At 44.0% G+C, this 25,820-nt stretch overlaps 1 protein-coding gene across 2 annotated transcripts in view; it reads left to right on the top strand.

Annotated features, from left to right (window-relative positions):
- Nucleotides 1–25,820, top strand: part of GRID1 (glutamate ionotropic receptor delta type subunit 1) — a 697,974-nt gene that overhangs the window by 646,837 nt on the left and 25,317 nt on the right. For both annotated transcript variants that reach the window (XM_033131343.1, XM_033131344.1), the window contains exon 13: nt 7,408–7,603. In XM_033131343.1, the coding sequence (XP_032987234.1) occupies nt 7,408–7,603 (196 nt within the window). The remainder of the gene's footprint in view (nt 1–7,407; nt 7,604–25,820) is intronic.

Here is a 25,820-nt window from a genome sequence, read left to right as displayed (position 1 = left end):
TCCACAGGCTGAGCGCCCTTTGCCAATGGCTTTGAAGTTCCCCAGATGTGACTTAGTGAAGGATGTGGATATCCAGCCTCTGCCACACACCAGGGTCTGGGCTTGGTACCTGACTCACTGCTATCCATCCGACAGAAGAGATACTCACAGCCCCATCCTAAAGCACCTGCTACTGAGCCCTGCTCACTCCCAGGGTCTAGGCTGAGTTTGGCAAGTCAGAAACACATGACACATATGCCTTCCTTTCAGAAATTCATGTCTGGCCACCCTGGTCTGCTTTGGCAGCCAGGGCACCAGGCCTAGACTGACTCCAGCTAGAAGATACACAGTCAGGGGAACTCCAGCCTGCCTTGGTGAAGGCTTCTCTATCCTGATGGGCCCTGGAAGCCTGGAATGGCTCGGCCCCTCTGCGTTTATCTGGGCATGTTTGTCTTGCTCTGGGGACTGAAGATACAGCTATCACAGCCCCCTTGGAGCCCACTACCTGCAGTCTACAGGCAGGTGTTTGATGGCTGGTGGGAAGTGAGTGAACTCTCTCTCCTCCAAGAGGCTCTGGACTGCACTGGGCCGAGGGAGTGGGCGTGGAGGAGACAGGATAGCACAGAGCTAAGTCCCCAAGGCCCAGCACTAACAGTTAGTCAGCAGAAGGATTTTTGAAATCATTTAGATCGTACTTGTGCTTACAATGTAATAAAAAATGTAAATTTTGCAGAAATACATTTGTAAAAAATGGAACTCTCACAAATGTTTGGTGCTTATTCCTCAAACTTTTGTTCCTATATTTATTTACATTTATTAATATTAATGATTCCTTTGTACAAGAATGGAAATATACTATATACAACTGCATTGAGGTTTGTTTGTTTTTTTCCACAGCAGTTTATTTGGGGCATTTTTTAAATTTAAATAGTAACCAAAGAAATGGGATTTGGAGAGAAAAAAATGTGGAGGGAAGGGGGTTAATGCACCTCAGCCTGGTACTTGGAACGTGCTGGGCCCTCTGTGGCCCGTGTGTGGGACACGTGTTGGAAGAACGGCGGGTGTGGCCTCCCGTGTCCTGCAAGGCTGTGTTTTCCTGCCATGGGCCACACAGCTCTTACCCTGTGTCCTCGTATGTGTTAACCTGACAGTTTCCCAAGTTGGGATTCTGCTCTGCTCTGCTCTGATGACAGACTTGGGACACAAAGGAGCCTGGTGTAAGACCCAGCATCACCTTCCCTGTAATGTTGAGGGAGCTGTTCCAGGGGAGGAGAAGCTGATGAGCTCCGAGCCCGCTGGCCTCTGCTCCTCAGAAGGCCAGGTTTCTCCACATCTCAGCCTGCCCTTACCCTCTCTCCTTTCACCTCCTCTCCATCCAGCCCAAGGAAAGAAAGATAGTAGAGAAACACATGCCCTCGCTGTCAATTCCAGTGGCTGAAACACACTCTGCGTACTTTATATAAGCACTTTCTCCATCATTTTCTATGAACTATTCTGCTTTATTAACCTTCATTGCACTGTTCATCACTGGACATGTAACTGCAGGGGTCAGCTGACTATATCCCCACAGGCCACATCTGGCCTATAGCCTGTTTTTCTGTAGTCTGAAAGCTAACTGCTTTTCTTTTCTGAAACATTTTTAAAGTGTTTAAATAAAAAACCAAAACAAAACCAGGGAATATGCAACAGAGTAGCATACGGCCCTCACTGTATGAGTATGTATTGTCTGTCCCTTTCCAGAAAGTTTGCTGACCGTGCCATTACATAATGATTTGTGGGTTGTTGTTGTTTTTTGTTGTTGTTGTTGTTCATGTTTTTCTCTCCCCGCCTCCACCCGGCAAACTCGACAAAAGCAGGAACTTTGTGCTGTTCGTGCCATATCCATAGATCTAGGACAGTGCTTGACACAAGCAGATGCTCAGGAAATGTTTTCTTGAATGAACGAATGAACGAATGAATGAATGAATGAATACCCCTGGGAAGCCTTTCAGAGCCCAAGGTTGAGATGCTTCTTGGAGTGTCTCAGACTTCGCCTGAGGACCTGTCCACCTTGAGAACCTGGGTCTGGAGGAGAAAAGAATGGGCGATGTTTCAAAGCCCCAGAGAACAATGCATGGGAGAAATAGCAGAGAGAACATAAGGCACAGCCGGGAGCCGTGGGGAAGAAGACCCAGGAGCGACAGGGAGACGAGCAGGGCAATGGCAGCCGTGCTACAAGCAGGTCCTGTAAGCAGGCTGTGGAAACGCAGCCAGGCCATCCCCACTGATTGGTGCAGCGTCATCTCCTGTATGGTCAAACATAGAGGTAGACAAGCGAGATGCCAGAATGATAGTAAGGCACTTGGGGGCTTTAGTTAAGACACCCGCAAATAGCAAGGATGAGCACCCCCACCTCCCCGTGCCTTTTGGGCTACTCCACTACTTTCTTTTCTCCCGAAGGAAGAAAGGGCTTTGGGTTTCAGGTGTATCGGGCCCACGATTATGGCAACCCCACAGTTGTTGAAATCTGTTTTACATACACTGTATATTGATTCTGCTCTCGTTGCAAATGTATTTATCTCTATTGCCAATGTAAATATTTCTGTAACATGCAAAGAGGTATTTATAAATTCTGTGTTATTGATTTTTCTCATGTTGCAAACACATTTATCTCTTTGGTAAAGAAAATGTATCTAGGAAATAGTGAGGCTGATTTATGGAGAAAGGTAGGAGGCGGAGCGAGGTGGTACTGAGCTGGGTAGACTGTCCTTGGCCACGGCTGAAGGAGACCTTGTGGGACTTCCAGAAGGTGCATATTTAATTTGAGGAGACTGCTCTCAGAGGCAAGGGATGCTTACAAAGTCCTTTAGCAAGGCCGTCTTGTGCTCACTGGAGCCAGCTATACTTTCAGTTAAGGGAGATCCTAAAAGTCAGCAATCCAGGCCAGGAGATACATAGAAACAGCTCCCATTAGTCCCAAACCCAGTTTTAGTTAGTGTACCTTTGAGTGAAAGATATTGGTTCAAAACTAAGCTTGGAGAAGAGGCTAAGCTTTGCCATGGGAGGATGCCAACAATACGTTACTAAAAGGTGAAGTAAGGAGATAGATGGCAAGTCACAGAGATAAGGGGTAAGCTACGAAGTGCACATACTTGAGCCTTGACACCTAATTAGTGAATCGAGGTGCAGGTGGGCAGCCTGGGGACGATGCTTTTAAAGACATCCTTCCCTAGCACCTTTCTTCACCTAGACACTCATTATTTCCTCAGAAGCCCTCTGCGAGGCAGCTACCATCATGGTCCACAAAAACCAGGGTCCAGAGTGCCTGCCAGGGAAGCTTTCGTATCTCCACGCATAGCCTGGATTCAGACTTCCTTAGATAGTCACTTGAGGTATCCTGAGTGCCTAAAATGTGTACTGTTCACAACGCGACAGATTGGGCGCTGACAGGGAAGCATTTGCGTGTACCTTGGCAACAAGATAGAGAAAAGATGTACCATAGGCATCTTACTGGGAGCACAGATGGGCAGAAGCCGAGAAAGTGTCTGCTCATGTGAGCCTGGAAACACTGGAAACGTGTGCTGCCTGCTCATAATTGCTTCTATCCAGGTGACACCACCGCGGTGCCATCACCCATCACTCCTTCACATGGCCTCTGTGCTTCAACCATCTGAACAACTTATTGTCAGCCTAATGGAAGAGTTAGCATTTATTAATCATGGACTGTGTGCCGGGTATATATCTGTGATCTTTAATCTTCACCAGTCCTGTGAGAAAGGTATGAATTAAGAAAGCTAAGACCTCAGTGGTTCTGGAACTTGTGCTTTCATCAGAATCAACTGGAGAGCTGTGAAAACAGAGATTGCTGAGTGCCACCCCAAAGTTTCTGATTCAGTAGATCTGAGGTGGGCCTCGAGAATTCACATTTCTCAAAAGGTCCCAGGCGGCGCTGATGCTGTGGTCCTGAAGACCACACGTTGAGAACTCCTGGTCTACCTCAAACAGCTAAGGCTTTCAAAGGCAGGATTCACACCCACATCTGTCTGATTCCAAAACCTCGGTGTTTAAGGGGATATGAATTGCACCATGGTGTGTGTCCCAAATGAACCATATTTTTTCACAGTGCCTTCTCAGATCATATCTTCTTTTCCTGGAACACTCTACCCCTTGGTTCCCCCTCTGGCTACCTCTACCCATCCTTCATGACGCGGCTTAATGTTTCTTCTTCTAGGAAGCATTTCTTTATTCCAGAAGGAGCTGGCTGCCCCTCCTCTGTGTTTCCACGATCCCCCATGCAGAACTCTATTTCAGTCCCTCTCATGTTGTTTAGTTGTTTCTCTGACCATTCGCCCACCCTCACTGTGGACCCCGTGAGGATTCTGTGTGTGCCACTGCGCCTTACCTAGTAGGTATTCAGTAACTGTTGGTGGAACGACTGGTTGAATGACTTTAGCCAGCTGCATCGTGGACCTTAGGTTTATAGACACCTCAGCTGTGAAGTGCAGCTCTTCATCTGTCCGTGATGGTGGGGGTGGGGCAGAACACTTCTAGCAGTTGCTGAAAAGACAAATTTGAGGAAAAAGCTAAATGAAGGGTGCTGCTAGTGCAGTGCAGCCTTCTCCAGGCTGGGCATTCCTCGCTTGTTCGGAGGGGCGTCGTATCTGAGTGAGCATCTCTCTTCTGCTTTCTGCTGCTGTGGGCTTGGAGCCTGGATGGCTGGCTGCCCCGTTCTCCTTTATTGCTCCCCTGTGTCCCTTCTGAAACTGAACTCTGACAGGAGGATGAGTGCCCCAGGGGGATGACAGCTTTGGTGTATGAATAGTTGGGCCCTCCTGCTTAAACCTCTAAATAGCCTTGTATAGGTATATTCACTCCGAAATATTATGGTAGTACCTACTGTGTGCTGGGCGTGTTAGTGAGCTTGGAAACTTTCCTTGAAAGAGGAGGTGTGCATTTGAGATGGGAGAGTCCTCTGCAAGGACTTGAGGTTCCGAGAGGTGATGGATGGAGGCGACGGGGCTGAGCCCTGAGGCTGGCAGAGCAAAGATAGCGGTGGTATCTGTGGGTGGGAACCTGTGCTCTACTGGAACAGAAATGACCGTGAAGCCATAAATTGTTGGACTGCCTGTCATCCAAGGAGGCTCCCTGAGCCTCTGGCCGGGGGCACAGTTGTAAATAAATACCAACAGGAGAAAGGAAATCTCCATTTCAAATGTGGGGATGAAACAGTAGTGCCAAGCTCCTTGGAAGTTATACATTCATTCCATACTCATGGAAACTGCAGTCATTTAGAGCAGTTCAGTATTTGGACTCAACTGTGTAATTCATCCTGATGTTTTCCATTCATCAAAGCCTTGTGTGTGTTTGTATCACCATGAGAAAAATAAAAAAAATATGTGGAAAAAAGCCCCCCCCCCTTTTATCACAGGCAAATTGCGATGGAGTCACAGCCCTTGGGGCCCTTCAAGCAAGGGAACATGTTGCTTCAATTAAGATATAAATAATGAACCATAATTAGAAAGAGGTCTTCATTGAATTCGTTATGTTTCCTTTCATCTGTAATGTATTGAAACGAATACCAAGCTCTGTTTGTGGGCCACGTAGCAGGGCCTGGAGGATTGCTCTGGAGACACGCCACAGAGCAGGAGGAAGCATCCATTGCTGGCTCCTCTGTGCTCAGGTTGTGAAGGCTGGTGGCATCCTGGGGTCCAGTGTCACGGGTGCAGGGACAGGGCTGCTTCAGCTCCCATCCTCCAAGTTCTTCGATGCTACTGGAGAGCACAGACATACAACAGAGTGCAGGATAATTGCTACTGCTGTCGTTATAGGCACTGAGTTTGCATCAGGCACTGCTCTAAGAACCGAATACACATAACCTCATTTATTCTCCACTGTAGCCATCTGCTACAGGCTCTACTGACCTTATTTTTGAAACATTTGCAAACTGAGGCACAGAGAGTTTAGCTAACTTGCCAAGGCTCTCAGTGTCAGTGATGGTGGAGCTGGGAGGCAAGGCAGGTCATTGGACTCCAGAGTCCCTGCTTGCCCTCACGCTGCTGTGCTGCTCTCTGAAATCAGTGAGATCATACTGCCATAGAAGCCATACAAAGTATGCAGATGACATGAGCTGAGAAACAGCCATGTCCTCCCACCAAGAGAGGTGGCAGCTGAATCTTCAAGGGGTTTGCAGAAGTGTGTCGGGTGGATGAGTGAGATCAAGGGATGCCAGGCAGACAGGCCATCATGGCCTGGTGCCATAGATGGGGACTATGTGGAATTTCTCATTTTAACACTGGCTATGGGGTTGTGTGAGGTGGTAGCAACAGCCGGCGATGAGACCAGAAGGTGGAGGGTTGTGCAGGTCAGGCTGAGAAGACTGAATCTCCTCAGAACAATGATTCAGTGAGAGGTGGGGATGGTATTTTGGTTGATACAAAGGAAAGACAGATTTCCAGAAGAGAAATAAATAAAGAGTGATCAGACTGAAGCCTGGAGAAAGAGCCTGGCTCACCACTGAGCTTTTTTGTCTTTTGCGATTCTGTTCTGTATGTGTCATCATCTCAACATATGGAACCAGGTATAGCTCACCCTGGAGCATGTAAGAACTCGTGCCAATTGGTCCTTTCTGGCCTGACTATACTCCCTACCCCAAAGGGGGTTCCCCTCCTCTGCCCATGGCTCAGAGGGCTGTTCTCGGCTTCTGGGCCTTCTTCATGTAATCCCTGCCTCCACTGCAAACCCGGCCTGAGTTACCTCTTCCCCTCCACGTACAACAAACCCGAGGCCCTCAGCAGTGCTTTGTTTGATCTTTGCCGTCTTTTAATAATGGTCAGCACTTAAAAATCCAGTGATCGCATATAAAACCCAGATTTATTTCCTTATTGAAAAACAAATTGGGGGGGATACACTCAAAAGGTGGCAACTGGGTGGAACTCCAGAACAGCTGCAAGCTTTGGAGGGACATGCCTCTCACTTAATTGGCACAGTCCCTGAATGTGTCTGCCCCACACCAGCTCTGGGGGTCACTGACCAATCCCTGTCGTCAATCTTGCCAACATGTTTTCCTTTCCTTTGCAATAGGCATTAGAATGGAGACTTTCAGCATCCAGCCTCTCCTGTTGCCCTGTTGTCTACAGCTAGACAGTAAGCTCCTTGAGAGCAGGAGTCAGGTCTTAATCGTCCTTTTGTCCCTTGCGCTCAGCACAGCACCTGGTTTTAGGTGCTCAGTAATTTTATTAACTTAATCCGCATGGAGGAAACATATGTGTGGTAGAATGAGGCCTTGACGAGTCACACTCTAGGCTGAGGGACCTGTGCTGCTGAGGTTTGGGAGTGAAGAATGTGGACACGGGCTACAGCCAGGCCCGGACCTCAAGACGGCCTCGCGGCCCGTTTATATCCCACGGAGGGTAGCCTGTACCCATGCTTCATTGCCTCTTTGCATTTCAGGACATTCCAGGACCTGTCCAAACAAGTCGAGATGTCTTACGGCACTGTCCGGGACTCCGCGGTGTATGAGTACTTCCGAGCCAAGGGCACCAACCCCCTGGAGCAGGACAGCACGTTTGCCGAGCTCTGGCGGACCATTAGCAAGAACGGAGGGGCTGACAACTGCGTGTCCAGTCCTTCGGAAGGCATCAGGAAGGTAGGTGGGAGCTGGCCACCTGGGCATGTGTGCACTGTGGCAGGTGCAGTGGGCCTGGGCATCCCCGAGGTAGGAGACAGCCTTCCAGTGGCGTCTCCTTTGAGCAGCCCTGTCACCTGCAGGGTGATCCATCTTCAACAGGTTAAATAGGCATTTTCCACAGGCACGTGAGTTTCAAGTGGCGACACACACCGTCTTTAGGTGGATGTGCATTCTTGACAGCAGACTGTCAGTTTTCAAAGGGTTGGTGAAGAGCAGGCAGATTGAGCCCAAGACATGGACCTCCCTCCTTGTAGGCTCATAGATGGTGACCCAGAGGTGTCTGCCGACCCCACGTGAGAACACTCAGGGAAAGAAAAAGCACATAACCAGGTGAGAGGTGGAGGGAGTAGGGGGATGAGGTTTAGGAGAGGGCAGTACACTGTGGGTCTGTGCTGTGGAGAAGATGTGGCCTTGAGAGAGAGTGGTGAGGGCAGCTAGCCTGGGCTGGAGGCTGTGCTTGGGGACACGGAGGGAGGACTGCGTGGGAAGTAGCCAGGAGAGGGGAAGGATGGAGAAAAGGCATCACGTTCTTCAGAAGTGGGTTAGGATTCGCTCACTTATTTCAGTTAGGATTCGCTCACTTATTTCAGTTAATTTCCATTATGATCTGGATGAATCATTATTATCCCATTATACAGATCAGAATCAGAGACACAGGGTTACACTCCTATTCGGATCTGACACCTGGGGTTCCAAGCTGAGGAATTTAGCATGTGTCCACCATGCTCTGTGGAGCCCTTGCAGGGCATGAGGAGGAAGATGGTGGGAGGAAGGCAGGTATCATAAGGATGCTTCTGGTGCTGGCTTCCTTCTGTCCAGTGACCCCCACACCCAGTGGCGACTGTGCCTGTGGTCACTGGTGAATGATGTGAGAAAGACGACAGCTGTGGTCAGCACACTGCCTCTCTGAGCAGACCAGCCGTCCAGGCTGCCTCAGCATGTCCTCCCTTCCGTTCCCTGCTCCACCTGCCCCCACTTCTGTGGAAGCTTCCCCCACTCACACAGAGTCACACTCATTCACACACACACACACACACACACACACACACACACCCCGGCCCAGCCTGCCTCAGTGTCTCCTCCTTTCTTTCCAGTACAATTCCATGTCTGTAGAACCGTCTCACAGGCTCGCACACATTGTCACACATCTTCCCACACACACTCCCACATACACACTCATGCACACACATATTCATGTACACAAACACACACAGACACACACACCTGTGTGCTACATCCCCAGCCACTTGGTGATCGCTTGGCCTTACTACAGAAGGCAGTGGATATAAGGGGACTGTCTGAGGAAAGCTTCTGGACCACCAGGCCCACCACCTGCTCCTCATGATAAGAAGTGTCCTCAGCACTCTGCCCGCCCTCTCAGCACAGCCCCAAGGAGCCCAGGGAGAGAGGCAGAGGCCTGAGTCCTGCTTTAGAAGCAGCGGGGCGTCTAGGTGGAGTGCAGCCTCTGTCCCGTGAGGGGACGTGGTGACTGGCTGCAGTGCTGTGTATGAGTGAGAGCCCCATGCACACACGCTGTCACACTGCAGTTAGCTCAGGATAGCTTCTTGTCGTTTAGCCATGTTGAACAGCAGAAAGCATCTGTGTTCTGGAGCCTGACACATTTGAGTGTGAGTCTCCACAACTCACTAGCTGTGTGAACTCGAGCACCTCACTCTCCTGTCTGGAATCCTCAGAGCTGAGAGGGGCCTGGGCAACTCTGGGGTCTTTTTAGACACTGAAAACATGTAAAAGTTCGTGTTATGGTAGACGTTGACTGTTTACATTTAGCCAAGTGATACCTTAACAAAAACAATAAAATGCAGCATAAATGTTGCTATTCCTGTGCTTGTAAGATTTATTAAAACCTCTTAATTCTTAGCACACTGCAAAGGATGGTGCACTAACCTCCAGCTGCTGGTCTTCCTTCATCCCCGACAGGGAATCTCTGTAGCTGTAGGTGAGCTCATTTGGAAATAATGAATACAAAGTTGATTTAAGGCCTTTTATTAATGTACGTCCTGGGCCAAATGGCCTTGGAGCTTCCCTTCTCTCTGTCTCTCACTGATAGCCAATTCTCCTGTCCACATTGGATACTTTGAATACTTATGAGGATTCATTGCAACAATGCTATAAAAAGCACTTGTTATAAAAGAAAAGAGAGCTACTTTTTACTTTACTAAACTTCTATTAATGAAAGACACTTTAAAGAAAATAAAAACCATAAGTCACACACTAACAGGGGTATTTACAATGCATGTAACCAATATAGGATTAATATCAAGATTATATGAAAAGTTCAAACGATTCAATAGAAAATTGGGCAAAAGACTTGCACAGAAGAGGCAACACATATGGCCAATAATTATGTGAAGAGATATTCAAAATCATTAGTGATCCGGGAAATACAAATCGAGATCATAAAGACACATCATTTTACACCAATTAGACTGGCACACAATGAGAGGTGGTGAAGAGGACGGCGTAACAGGTGGTTAATTGCTGGTGGGAGTGTACTTAGGTCAAGCACTTTAGAAACAAGTTTGTCATTCTCTCATTAAATGGAATATTTGCATACCCTGTGATCCAGCAATTCCACTCCTATGTATCCACCCAAAATAAACTTCTTCATTGCACTCCAGGGAGGAGAAAGGACATGGCAGCATTGCTTACAGAGGCAAAACCCTGGAAACAATCCAGGTGAACATTAACAAGGTAAAAAAATATATAACCTACAACGAAATGAATCCACTCCAGCTTCATGTAATAGTATGGATGAACCTGAGCAGAATAATATTGAGTAAAAAAAAAAAAAAAAGTATTAAAGGCAATTTCATATGGATCAACTATAGAAAATAACTTACAACATAATACCCTTTTAAAAACATATAAAACTCATGAATACACACATCCTAAGTAATGATAAAAACACAAGATTCACGATAGTGGTTATTGCTAAGGGGAGAGGCAGAGCCACAGTGAGGAGAGAAACCTCTTCATGGATGAAAGTGGGGTTCTGTGTTAGCTTTAGATTCAAGGTTGTTGTTTCCTTTCCTTTTCTTTCTTTCTTTTTCATTTCTCCTAATAAATAATAAATGAGTTAGTTAAAAAAGAGAGCCATTCCTGGACAAAAGGACAGGTGTGCTGAATCCAGGGCTGTGATGAATCCTGTCCTGGGCACCTATGTGCCTTTTCAAATAGATAAGTCCAGGCCCAGCCCAGCGGAGTTCAGCTCACACGTGCCAGCTCCTTCTCTGCTCACAGGTTCTCATGTGCCTGCCTGTTCTTGCTCCTGGTGTATCTCAAGAAGGCAGACACCCCTAGTAAATCCCTCTGGAAGGTGATAAATCTGGAGATGGGTTGACAGGAAATCATCTCCTTGTCACCCTACTTATCCCAAGTCCATTGCTGGCGCATTAGAAATCATTCACTCTCTGGTGATATTTAGGGTCTTACTCATGAATAAAACAATGTAAAAATAATCAGTAGTGCAAGATGCAAATAAAGATCCCTTATAAAGGTCTATAGCTCCATGGTACTGAATCTAACCCCTTTTCAGTACGTGGGGTATGTTACTTTTATGAAACCTTCTTTTTATAAACCCCAAGCTGCCTTTGGGGTCACAAATCTTTCTCTTTCATTTGGATCTTTAGGAGAAAAACTGACTGCCAGCACTAGACAAATGTTAAGGGTTTTATAACTAGTCTCATAAAAGAGACTTTATAGTACTGTCAGAAAGTGGAGTGCGCTGCAATTTTTACTGGAAGGAGAACTCGGATTCACTCTCGGACCCTCCTTCATGTGGCTGTTCTGGTGACGACTGCACCTAAATGCTGTCAGAAACTCTTCCTGTCCCTAGTCCTATGTAGCTGACTCCCCCTCGCCCCAGACTAAGCCATGTGAATTCCCCAGGCTACAGCAGACCAGACTGGGGTGGCCATGCCCCCAGTGAGGTCCATGTTCTGAATCGAGAAACTGTAAGGAAACATCCAGCATGTTGGGAGATATGGGCCTGATCCTGATATTCAGGGAAGAGCAGCTTCTCTAAATCCCAAACAGAACATGCTTCTCTGCAGTGCAGGCAGCCTGACAAAGGTCGAGAAGGGGACACCCTCAAAGTATGTCTCAGGAAACTTCTTCAGCAAGGGGAGGACAACCCCACTTCTAATGTCCAGCTCCTCCTTGGTGACCTCTCCATTTCCGGAGAGTGCTTGGTAGGGGAGCAATGTCTAATTGCTACTGAAGTCAAGGAGCTTGGTGTCGAGGGTAACCTCAGAGAGCTGCTATTGCGTTTTCCTTGGGAGTGCTGCAGCCTTTAATGACTTGAAACCAATTTAGCTGGGAAATTGCTTAGCAAGAGGTGATCATTGTTCCACAGAATCAGAACTGGAGAAAGGGATAATGTCATGATTGCCCCACTACTGTGACCCACTCCTTCCTACCAGTGTCCACTCAGACAAGGAGAGGGCAGCCCTTCCTGGGCTCTGGGGAAGAAGGCAGAAAGGAATTTGGAAGGGGAGGGAAGTTTTGTTTATTTATTAAGAGCCTACAACACAGTTTTGACCACAAACTTCCCTGGCACCCAGTAAGTCTTAATAAATACTGGATTGTCCCTGAATGAGTCATCTGTTTGCTGTCTGACTGAGCAGAGACACATACATCAGGGAGGTAGTTGGTGCCATCAGTTAGCTGTTTACCCTCCACGGCTTCCGTGATGGCAGGGACTAGGGAAATAGCTCTGGGGTCCCTTTTCAGGATTGTCTGTAGCCTTCTAGCCTTCTCTTAGGGAAGAGACCCTTCTGGTCCTCAGAGAGAAGAGAGAGGCTGCCTTTAGTTCCCTCAGCCACCTGTACCTGTCAGACTTGAGGAAAGACTAAACCAAGGTCTGGCAAAGTATGGTCCAGGGACTAACTCTGGCCCACCACCTGTTTCTGTCAATAAAGTTTTATTGGCACACAGCCACACCCATTCATTTACACACTGCCTATGGCTGCTTTCCTGCTACTTCAGCAGACTTGAGCAGTTGTGACAGAGACCATATGGTCCCCTAAGTTTAAAATATTTATTGCCTGGCCCTTTACAGAAAAAGCTGATGATCCCTGGTCTAGAGCAGTGGTGGTCCAGGCATATTGGCCCTAGGTCTATACATCTAATAGCACATAGGCACATTTAGTAGTGTATCATCTAGCTCTGCGCCTCCTACTAGCATACAGGCTCTGCCTATACACTGTCCTTTCTTGTCCTTTTCTAACTCTGGTGACCCAGAGACTTCTCCCTCACTGCGCTGGACCCCAGCTTTCTTCCTGGCCTGGCCTAGTCTCCTCTTGAAATCTATTGATCAGTCTCTGTACCAGGCAGTATGCCAGATGATCTACATACATTATTCCTTTCATCCTGAACAAAACTACTTGCTTATTATTATCTCCATCATGCAGAAATGGGACTTGAGCCTCAGAGAGATTAAGTGTCTTGCTCAAGGTCACACAGATGTGAGAAAACCATGGCACAGTCGTCAGAGTCTTACTCCAACTTTGACTCTTCCCCTGGGGTCATACCCCCATTGCTGTAACCCAGCATGTCTCCACCCCTTTGCACACCCTACTTACGCTTTTATGTTCCTTCCTCTTATACACCAAAGTAGCAAGACATATGCCTGGCTCTCATGTTTAAAAGACTTATTTAACTCTCCTTCCATGTGTCACAGCAAAAGTTACTTAAGTCTGTGATTTTATCTTTTGATTTCCAAACTATTGAAAATATCAATTAGAGAAATTTTGAGATGCAGAATTGAGCTGGCAAGTGGTTCAAATGTATATGATAACTTTGTCACATGAAATCAGTCTTTAATGTAGTTGGTGGGATTTTTCATTTTTCTTTAGCTTGATCAACTCTATCAAGTAACATCCAGCATAACCCAATTTTTGTGCAGTGCCAGGCTGACCTGGACTGCCAATTTATTAAGACTTTGCATGAATCAGAGCTAATATTTAATAACATTGTCGAATAGAATATAACGTTAATAGTTTAAATGTCAATCTTCACAGCTCATTGAGCTCTTTGAATAAATAGACAAGTAGTTTGTTTCAGACCTTGTAGCCGGAGACAGTATTTTTCAGAGGGAAGTAGCTTTTGAGTACAGCAGTTGTGACAGAAAGTGTTTTTTTCCACTCAGTAAATATTGCTGAGGTCATAAAGTGCGAATGCAAATGCAGAAAGAAAATGGGCTCACAAATCTTATGTATTTCCGCACTGATCTAATGCTTGTCCTGGCACCAGACTGTGTGTGGGTATCACCCATTAGCACCTGCATTGTTCCTTCTCCTTGCTCTCTGCTCTGTGACAAGAGCTGTTCTCACTGCACATACTCCCTGCTGAGTATCAGGGTCCATACCCGGTGAAAAAATGCTGGTCCCCAGAAGGACTGCAGCCCTCCGTGAGGAGTTCAGGAACTTGGGAGCTTCACCGTGCTCTCCATCTGACAGGAGTGAGATGAGGAAGCATCCTGGTTCCATGGTGTGCTGGAAGCTCTACTGAGGAGGGGGAAGAGCTTATGTGGGAGGGCGCCCTGTATTTTGGGGATGCTATGCTCAATGATCAGGAAGGTTTGGCCAGGTTGATGAAAGGGATTCTTGATGCAGGTCTGACTCCCTAGACAAGGGAATGATGCAAACTCGGTAGCCCTGTGCAGTGGAAAGCAACAAGGCTGCCCTCCATGGGAGCTGTGTGCCTCGTTGTCACCCTCCTAGACATGTAGGCTATCCTTTCTCTGCTTCTAAGTCAGTGCAGGCTGGGGAGTCTGTATCCCTCCTTCCTTCTCAGGCACTCACATCGAATAATCATTTATCTCTATGTCTTTTGTACTTTCTCAAAAGGCACTATGTCCATTTTGTAAGTTGGATAGTCTGTTCTCTATTCATTTATGCATTTACTTATTCGCCCATTCAAGAAATGTCGTTTGAGTAGCTTCTGCCTAGGAGTTTGGAATTTACGGGTAAGTTCTACTTTCAACCTAATTTTATTTGTGGCTTTGGTCAAGTGAATTCACTTTGCTGAGCTATCTGTGAGACTGAGAAAAGCCTGCCCAGATTCCTTGCGAGTTTACCAAGGCATAAAGTAGAAAGTGTCCATTGTGGGTTGTAGCACAAGCCTGACATTCCGTAGGTATTAGCACACTGCCTTTCCTATATGTTAGGCAAAGGAGATAATAAAAGTATAAAGATAATATCACCTAGTCTTTTTATGAAGTATATTTGACATAAAACACAATGCCCGTATATTAAGTGTTTATGTCATGGGTTTAGACAATTGTATACAATGGTGTAATCACCACCCCAAATAAGACATAGAACGTTTCTATCACCTTGAAAAGTTTTCTCATCTCACTTTCTAGATTCTTCTCCCTACTCCCAGAAGCAACAACTTACAGATTTCTAGGGCCACAAATTAAATGTGCCTGTTCTTATAATTCATATAAATGGAATAATATAAAATATGAGTATTTGTGCTTAGTTTCTTTCACCCAACAAAATGTCTGTGTCTTTTAACCATGGAGTGGTGGATATCAGAACTTAGTTTGTTTTTTTTCCCTTTGAATAGTATTCCATTATATAAACAAATCTCAATTTGTTTATTCATTCTCTAGTTGACACACATTTCAGTAGTCACCAGTTTATGGCTATTATGAATAAGATAGTATGACCATTTCTATGCAAGTCTTTTGTGGAGATATATGTCCACTTCTCTTTGCTAAACACAAAAGAGTTGAATTACTGGGTCATAAGACAGTTGTGTGTTTACCTCTGTAAGAAACCGCCTCATCACCTCCAATGTGGATATTCTGTTTTACACTCCCATTAGTAATATCTACTTATGTACCTGGAAGCTCCAGTTGCTGGACATCCTAACCAACATTTAGTGTTGTCAGTCCTTTTGACGAGACAATTTATGGATGTGAAGTATATCTCATTGTTTTAAATTGCATCATCCTTTAGTGACTAATGCTGTCCAGCACCCTTTTATGTGCTTATTGGCCATCCACATAGATTTTTTCAAGAACTGTGTGTTCAAGTCTTTTGTTAATATTTACTGGGCACTTCATCTTTTCACTGTTGATTTAGATGCATATATATATATATATATATATATATATATATATATATATATATACTTTTTTTCCCCTGGATATAGGTCCTTCATCAAATATAAGTACTGCAAATAGAATTCCCAGTCTGTAACTTGCCCATTCATTTTCTTAATGGTGTCTTTTGAGGAGTAGACATTTTTAATTTCGATGAAACTCCATATATCAAGTTTTCTTTACTTTTATGGTTAACGTTTTTTTTTGTGTCCTAAGAAAGTTTTGCCAACTTCAAAGTTGCAAGTTTTCTTCTAGAAGTTTTTACATTTATGTATATGTTGTATCTCAAATTAGTTTTTGTGTATGGAGTAAAGAAGTGGTTCAAGTTCATTGCTTTTTTTCCTATACATATATCCAATTGACCTAGCACCATTTATTAAAATGATTTGTTTTTACTTAACATATAGACTATATGCCTTGATTAAAAATCAACTAGCCATACACACACTCACACACACATACACACACACAGCCAAAAAAATGTACACACATTTTAAGAAAGGAAAAAACTGTATTAAAATTATGCTGATGGCAACCACTTTGAGCACCTCTTGTAATTGCAGAAGTCAAACATGACTTGTATTCATCTTTTGTTATCGGTATATAATGAGTATATATTACACTATATGTTACAACTTTAATACAGTTTTTTCCTTTTTGAAAATGTGTATACATTTTTTGGCACCGTGTGTGTGTGTGTGAGTGTGTGTGTGTGTGTGTGTGTATTTCTAGATTCTCTATTATGTTCCATTGATCTATATATCTATTCTTATGCCAATACAAAAATGTCTTGATCACTGCAGCTTTATAATTATTCCTTAACTATATTCCTTAAATCAGGTAGTTTAGGTCCTCCAAGTTTGTCATTGTTTTTTACAAAATTATTTGGGCAATTCTAGATCCTTTGCATTTCCACTTAAATTTTAGAATCATCCTGTCAATTTCTTTTAAAAATCTTGAGCTTTTGATAGCTAATTCCATTAAATCTATAGATCATTTTGGGAAAAAGTGATATCTTTATAATACTGAGTCTTCTACTCCATGAACATAATTTTCCTTTCAAAACACCAACTTTGACATTATTGATTTTCTCTGTTATATTTTATTGATTTCAGCTTTATTGTTAATTTTTTTCTTCTATTTACTTTGGTTTTAATTTGCTCTTACCTCTTCTACCTGCTTAATGTTGAAACTTTAGATCATTGATTATACTCTTGTTTTCTTCCATAATGTATGCATTTAAAGCTATAAATTTCCCTTTAAACGTTGCTTTTGTTGAATCCCATGGATTTTTACATTTTGTGTTTTCATTGTAATTCAGCTCAAAATATAAAGCATCAGACTTAGTCATTTTCTTTAAGGCATACCTACTGAGTTCTGGAGGATAGCAAATGACTGTGATTTAACGTGGAAAAGGCTATTGGAACAGAGAGCTGGGATTTATTCTGCTTAGTGAGGCTGAGGAAAGCTTCCTCAGGTAGTCCTGTCATGCACACACATTTTGCAATCCAAATGTCTAATACCTTTTCTGTTTTGAATATACACATTGAGGATATGGTATAAAACTGGCAAACAGGAAATAAAATATACACACAAAGAAAATGAAAACCAAAGAGGCAAAAAAGACAGTTGAACACCACATGAACAAAACCCGTTATTAGTTCTACTAAATGTATAGTTTCCTTGGAGGAGATTGCAAGCATTTGTTTTCCTGCTTTACAGTCACTGTCTACTGAACCCCTTGGGATCTCGGGCTAAGTTCTAAGTGCCTTGGCTACTTATTATGCTTGAGCCTTCTTCACGTGCTTAAACTCTGGTCCAGCCCAACTCCAGGTCCACTAAGGTTAAATATCCCCCAATCCATGGCAACACTTAAAATGGTAACAGATTTTGAGAGGAAATTTTAAGTTAATACATTTATAATTTAAACGTAATAATACCATTATGAAAAGTTTCGAATATTCCTAAGAATAAGCAAAAAAGAACCAATCAATCATGTTTTTTCACCACTTAAATTAGGGGCTAGGAATTTTTGTCTTTGTCTAAGTTTTTGTTTTTTTTAATCTCTACAAAATTTTTATATAAATACGATGTTGTAGAAACTATAATTTATCCTGCATTTTTCTACCACTGCTGTAAAGCTTTATAAAAATCATTTTAGTGGCTAATTAATATTTCATCAAATAGATATAAAATAATTTATTTAAACATTTTCTTCTCAATTGTCATTTGGGTCATTTCCAAATTTTCACAAATATAAATAACATTATAATGAACATCATTATTACAATGGATTTTCAGTTATTATATTTATTTCTTCAAGTCAAATTCTTAAAGGAGAATTTTGGTGTCAAAAAAAGGATATAGACATTTATAGCTCTCTACAAATATTACTGAGTAGTGCCAAAAGTAAGGCTTTGAATTAATTTTATTCTTGTCTTTGGAATCAAAAGAATACTCAGGCTTCAGTGTTTTATCTTTTTCTCTCATTAAACTTTGTTTTAATGGGTTTCAAAATTTTGTGACAGATTTTTGGTCAAGTTGTTTCCATTAAAAAAAGCACTGATTTAAAAAACTACTAACTTAAAAAGTGCCACACACACACGAAAAAACAAACGGTCCACAAAACATTCTTCTTTCCTTCCAAAGGTTTTACGAAACATTGTAATCATTAACCAGTCTTTCATTATTAAACGTAAATGGCCAATTGAAACAAACAGTTCTGAGAAGTTCTTCCACCACTGAATAAGACTGCGGTGGCAGGTATTGGGGATAATGTTCATTTAGCCTTCTGAGCTTTCTGGGCAGGTCACTGGCAAGGTTACCAGTGTTTTCTTTTTTTGCTCTTGTTTTTTTATCAAAGCCTTATAGATTTGTCTTTCATAGGAAAAATCTTTTTGTAAATTGATATTTTTCTAATTTTCTCATATCCCTTATTGTGATGTTTCCTTTTTCTTTCTCTTTATATAGGTACATACATATTTTTATTGTATTTTGCTTTTCTATTCTGGTAACTGAAGTGGAGAAGAAATCACTTTTTTTTAACTCTTTCCCCCCCGTGACTCACAGTAGGCGCTGTCATCAGTGGTCCATGGATTTTGGTGGATTTGAGGAAATTGGACATCTACCTTTTTTTAATAATCAGAATTGATGCACATATTTCTCCCTTCCTCAAACGTGTATTTCTACAGCAATTTACTAGTTGAAATATTATGTCTTTTATTTCATCAACTTATTTACTAGTGCCAAGCTCAATTAATATGTAACAGTGTGCTTGATCCTTTCCTTCTGAAACTGAGTGCCAGTCGGTGTGAGGTCAAAGTGAAGACAAAGACTGCTCTTGGTCAGTATGTTGTCAAACAGAAAAGATTTTTGTTACCTTTCTTACTTCAGGCAGGGTTTTCGTTCAATGTTTGGACAATCAGGAGATTAATTTAATTTAATCATAATGGCTATTATTAGGAAGGCCCGGAATGGATCATGTGTGGTGATAAGTTTCTCCCATGCCTTAGCTCAATTGTGCATCAACACAATCCGTTTATTAATGAGGGAACTAAAGTTCGAGGAAGGCAAGGGACTTGCTGAAAATCAAGCTTGAGGCTTGGACCTAGAATCCAAAACTATCGGACCCAGGGTTGGAACGCAGTGTTTGTCTTCCTCTAATGCCTGTAGCATTACCCTGTGACACTCTGCAGAAATGGAGGAAATGCATGACCGAAGTGCAGCCTCACCTCCTCGTCTGCCACTCGCTGTGTGTTCCAGCCACAGGAGGGAAACCTGAGTGGTTCCTTCCCCTCTCCGCACCTTCCTTCGTACACCACACTACATGCTGTGTGGAGCACCACTTTCTTCCTTTATGGGCCAAGTTGGTTCCTGGGTATTCCTCCAGCCTTAGCCCAAACATTTACTTCTCCTGAGCCCCACCTGGAGCTCCTCCATCCTGCCAACAGGACCAGGGGCACCCTTAACACACTGTGCATCCTAGAGCACAGCTTCATCACATGTCACCTCATCCTCGGGGCTCTACTCTGTCACTTTCCTAACTAGACTCAGAGCCTCCCTCGGGCCTGGCCTGGTCTGTCTCTTATTCATTTGCCTGTCTGTTCCCAGGGCCTAGAGCAGAGGTAGGCACAGGGGCAAAACACATGGACATCTAAAAGCTTTCTATCCTTTTAAACATCAAACAAAATAAATGTTCAATCGGTAAGAAATGAGACTGCAGAAATGCAGCCATGTACATCTTTCTTCAACGTGAATGAGCAGAATTGCAGGCAGTTGCAGGGAGAGCAAGAAGGAGTGAGGAGGGCAGGTTGGGCAGAGGGGCTGGGTCCGTCTCCTGGAGCAGGTTCCCATACAGTTGACTAAGTTGGCCCCTTTATAATATCCTGCTACTGAATTCTGTTTGATGATGATTGGTTTGGGATAATATAGCTCAAAGATCAAGGAAAGCCCCCACTGTACCTCCCTTATTAAATTACTTTGCTTTGGGTTTAAACATTACCAAGCAAATCACATTATGAATTCTTCAATTACTTTCTTTTGCGATTTTTATAATTTGGTAGGGTAAGCTCTGGAATCAAACCAATATCCGTGCCATCCTGCTAACTTTGATTATTTTCAAACTCCTCGTTAGAGGGGTGGGAAGATGTTCACTCCCCTTAAACCTGATTTCATTTTTCAAATTTCCTCTTCCCCATAATTTGCTTTGTACCCAGGTCTGATACGCTTCACCTTAGTGCTGACTACAAATGTAGGCTGATTCCATTCTATTTGTTCCTTTGGGTTTTATGACTTAAGTTTTTGCATTTTGAACTGAATTGTTTGTTATTTGATTACTTTAAAATCAAGACGCGATTGCTTATGAAAACAATTTTGATTTATTGCATCAGCCAGTTCCTTGGCAATTTTTGTTTAGCTTATTTTTATTTCCATTTTGTTAGTATAATGTTGTTTGTCCAGGAACAAAAAGGGAAAAAGGGGGAAGGAAAATAACATTTATAAAAAAGTTATTATGTGTTTCATTGTGCTTATGTATTTTATCTTTACCCTTCAGGGTATTTTGTGATATTTCCCTTTTGAAAATAAGGAATGCAAAACTCAAAAAGGTTGAACAATTTGCCCAAAGATTATCAGACTCTTTCTACCATCATGTGTTTATTATTATTACTACTATTATTACCATCTTCAACATCATCATTCTCATCATCAATCATATAAAACCTATTTGAGTAGAAATAGTGGTTTGCACTGGGCTGGGTAGCTCTGAGAGTCTCCTTACTCTCCAATATACAGATATTAAGATTGGCTTTGAACCCTACATTTAAAATTTTTGTCATGTTACACACACACACACACATACACACACACACACACACACACACACACAGAGCTGGACAGAGACAGAGAGAGAGACAGAGAGTGAGAGATGAGTGGTGGATAACTCAAATCAGGAAGAGTAATAAAAACAATAAAAGCTCTGAAAAGCATGCCTCCCAAGGATCAGATAAAGGAAACAGAAATGGTGAGGAAAGTCCTCAGCAGTGATATTTGGTATCTCTGCTGTTTTAAGAATCTCCACATAGAAGAGATCTTGAACTTACTCTGTAGGACCCAGATCTCAGACCTCAGGTAGTTACACGAGAAGTGCCGAGGGCTGATCACTACTCTTTGTAGTGAGTGCTGTCATTCCTGGGCTGTGCGGCCGGCTTCTAATAGGACAGTGCTCCTGCCAGGCTCCTCTAGAGGCAAAGCGTTCTGATTCTTTGACTTTACAAAGCTGTACATCCTGACAAGTAGAGCTCAGAGCTTGTTCTGTGAGGGATGGGAGTCCATTAGGATCTTTCTGGTCAAAAAGTGACCTCTTTTGTGCTTTAAGGCGATTATGTGAGTTCTCTCTCTCAAGGCTGACATTTCAGCAAAGTCCATAAAGGAACACTTAGCCACAAATGGGGTTACAGAATGAGACTCTTCAACATAAACTCCGCAGGGATGGTCTCCCAAATTATGGAATAGTCTTTAATATTAATTGTGATCACAGGCAATTTTACTACTCCTCTCTCCTTCCGGTGTAATCCGAGTAGCCCGTTCCCGACAGCCCTTTATGGCTAAAGAAACACTGAGAGGAGTTGGCCACAATGATAAAGCCACTCTGGCCTCAGGGTGCAGTTTCACGAGTCTCCCTTGAACTTCATCTCAATGAAGCAAATTCTCAGTTAAGACAAATTAATGTAGTGAATAGAGTCTGGGATTTGTGTTAACATGAACTGTATTTGGTTCTTAAATTCATCTTATACCAGAGATAAAATCTTGGGCAAGTTAACTAACTACTGAACAAAAGTCATCTCTGAAAAACAGGAAAAACAATGCTGGGCTTCCCAGAATTATTGTAAAGATTAGAGGTTATGTGAAGGGATTCATGCAATGCCTTTAACACAGTAGTTCTCAAAGTGTGTTGGTTGGACCAGCAAATTCAGCATTATCGGGGAACATGTTAGAAATGAAATTCATGGGCCCCCTTTAGACCTAATGAATGAGGAGCTGGGGGCGGGGAGCAGGCGGAGATCAGTAATCTGTATTTCAGCATGCCCTCCAGGTGATTCTCATGCCCTCTCAAGTTTGAGAACATATGCTTCAATGAATGGTGATTGTCGTTATGACTCTTCTTCAGTCATCGTTTTACAGATATTTATTTAGCACCAAATGTATGCCTGGCATCATGCTTGGGCAGTGAAAGGGCTTCCTTCCTTCTGTGTGTGTGTGTGTGTGTGTGTGTGTGTGTGTGTGTGTGTGTGTGTGTTCCCAGGGAGTATCTGCATGGTCCTATCCGTGTGCCTGTTCATGTGTTCGTGGCATGTTTGAGCACATGGATGCCTGTCCTCTGTGCTGCCTGGATTCATGTAGTCTTAGTTTGTTTCCCTTCCCTAGGATGACATTTTGCATTCCGTATTCTTTTCTCTTTGTAATTTATTTTGTATCTAGGCAGGCCAATTTACTCTTTCTTTTAGCTCATTTTTAATCTTTCCCAGGGAATAACTCAGATTAGATTGTTGTTCATCATAGTCTGTGGACAATTTAAAATTTTGACAAATCATTGAAAATCAATGCGTGCCTTTGCCCTGCTGAGAAGGTTCTTTATGGCCCCTAGTTTTGCTGAGGGTGTGCAATTTCAGACTTCAAGGAAGGAGCCGTTGATTCTTCCAAGTTAGGACTTTTCTTTTTCCTCTGTACCAAATCAGCCCCTTATCACTTGGAGATCTGAGAAACCTTCTCCCGGTAAGATAATACTTGGTTTACTAAATAAGACTGTTTCTTGCCAGAGTGTCAGAGGCCCTGAAAGGGAAGGTAGCCAAAAAGCCTTATAGCGTCAGGTGCTGGAGGCTTACATCATTATCAAAAATTTGGCCAGAATCTGTCAGCAGAAGAGAAAATAAAAAGCAACAGCATAACTGAGACGACTGCTCAGGGAATTCTGTGTGGCCCTTTGGAGCTCCTGATGTTAAGCTTTTGATGTGGGAAGAGGGTAAGGCCATTTGCCGTCAGAGACCTGGGAAGATGTTCAGGTTCTGCCAGGAGCTGATTCTGTGGTCTTGGGCACAGTGCTGTTTGAGCCTTGATTCCCTTGGAAACTGGACATAGTTTGTACTGTGGAAGTTTGTCCTCAACTTCCTAAGAAGAGACTGGATGGGAAAGCACCAAGTAGAGCGCTTCATAGGAAGATGAAACGTGACTTTCCTCTAATATTTGCTTGCAATAGTCTTGGTCTCTCAACTCTATCATTTCTCTTCTTCTATTGATTAATATTTAGTGCCCTAATCCAAGACCCTAGAGCCGTAATATTCTCTCCCTTTCTAAACATGCTTACAAGGGAAGATCGGAAACTAATTGACACAGAGGTCTATATCATAGGATCTCAACTTTAGCACCATCAGGATCTCCTAGAGAGACTGTGGAAACATAGATCGTTGGGCCACACTCCCAGAGTCCCATTCAGGCGGTCTGGTATGGAGCCTGAGAGTTTGCATTTCTTATAAGTCCTCCATTTCTTATACGTTTTCCAGTAGTTCAGGGAAAAAGCTTTGAGAACCTCTGGTCTATATGATGGACGTTGAGAATGTTAAAGCTGGAGAAGACCTTAAGGCCTCTCTGGACTCTCTTCCATTTATATAAATCGGTAGTGAGTCAGGCACCGGGCCCAGACTGTGACCCAGCCTAACAGTCCCTCTAGTTTACCCGGCTGACGGCTAAGGACAATTTCAAGTGTGATTCCCCCAAGACAACTGCGTTTCAATGGGGGTGCAGCCTCTCAGCGCTGAGACGACGCTAGTGGTGATTAGCATGATCGTGACAGTAGCGTCTTACTGTCTGGGTTCCTTCCGCGCCTCAGACTCTTGCCACGCTGTCTCTTTCTGTGATGAGCCTGCGAGGCTTGCTAGTCCTGTCTTCCCACAGGGGTCACTCGTGATCAGAGGTCTCAGGTGGCTGACCAAGGCGCGAGGGAAGGGCCCGGTCGGCCCGTCTCCTGACCGTTGCTCTCACTCACATACCACGCCATGCTTTTTATGAAGTAGAGTTGAAGATTCTATAAAGCAAGCTAAGGAATCAAAGGGAGGATCCTATAAGAACAAGGGCATTGGTGGCCAGAGTAATTACGTGCCACTTTCCCTAGCCCTCGCTGTGCTCCTCCCTAGTGATTGGGTCAGTCCAGGACACAGCAATACCAGGATGGGACAGGTGATCTTTTGCAGGAATCATCTTGCAGGCTTACTGCCTGGCTGTCTGTAGCCATTGTCTGTGCTGTAGCCTTGGGACGTCTCCATCCTCTAGGTGTTTTTGCCCAGGTAATGGGCAGCCTCACTAGGACCATCGTGACAAACCTGCAGGGTTGCTGTCATGCCAGTGTTCATGGCCATGTGCACATACGCGTGCACACACACACACACACACACACACACACACACGGCAGCCCGCCTCCCCCCCACCACACACACACACACCAGATGGCCTTGCCACCCCTTTGGTTGTGTTATCTCATTGTCCAGCTCCATTCTGTTCACTCTGGTTTAAAGCCAGGATCCTAATTGACTTTGTACCCTGTGGACACTTCAGGAAAGCAGCCATTACACTAATTGTGGGCGAGCTCAGCTGCCATGTGCCCCTCCCACTGAGCCTGCCCTGGTTTGCCTGCTTTTGCTGGTCCAGGGGCTGATCCAGGTAGAGGGTCATTCGTTGTCTTTCACTCATTGGGTGAAAGGTTTCCTTACAGCCTCCTGGAGGGCGTGAACACCTGCTGATGGTCTGCCCTGCATTTTTACATCACTTTGGACAACCTTTTCCCACTGTTCTGAGAGACCAGGGAGAGGTAGGCTTCTCATCGCTAGCTGAAGGTCTGATTTTCCTGAACCCTTTGTGGTTCTCCATGTGCTTTGTAACTGACTTCAGTTCTCTGCTGCTTCCTTGGGGGCTGTGGTGCTTATACACACACATACATGTGCACACACACATGTGTACACACACACACTAACAGAACATGTCACTAACTTGCTCAAAGTGGAAGAATGACTGGCAGGAGAGGAGTGGGTGGGAGAAAAGATGTTTCAGTAACAGCTGACAGATGGATTCGAATCAAGCTGGGGACTGTAGGAAGGAGGAGGAGACGGAGCTTGTGTCGAGCCCTCAGCATATACCGGGCCCGGTACGTTGTGTCCTGGTATTGCACACTCAGAATAATCCTCTCGGAAGCCATTATTAGCCCTTGAGACAAAGTTCCCCAAAGAGCTGGGGTGTGGCAGGGGGTTTGTCCTGCTCTTTTCACTACACTATGCTCAAGGAAGGAGGTTGAATCATTAACAGTACCCTCTTGGACAGCTGCAATCACACAAGAAACACTTGCTGAGCCGCAGGAAACACGGGCAGCACAAAGCATTGAAGGAAGTCATCCACGATGACATCACCCAAAGAGCACCCTTGTTTGTACTTGGTGCTTGGATTTGATTCTCCATAAACAGAAAGTTTTTATATATAATTTTAAAAGGCTATCACAAT

This window comes from Rhinolophus ferrumequinum, chromosome 16 (assembly GCF_004115265.2).
Source record: "Rhinolophus ferrumequinum isolate MPI-CBG mRhiFer1 chromosome 16, mRhiFer1_v1.p, whole genome shotgun sequence".
NCBI classification, from domain to species: domain Eukaryota; kingdom Metazoa; phylum Chordata; class Mammalia; order Chiroptera; family Rhinolophidae; genus Rhinolophus; species Rhinolophus ferrumequinum.
Note: the sequence above shows the minus strand (reverse complement) of the source record. Positions and strands in the feature narration are given on the sequence as shown.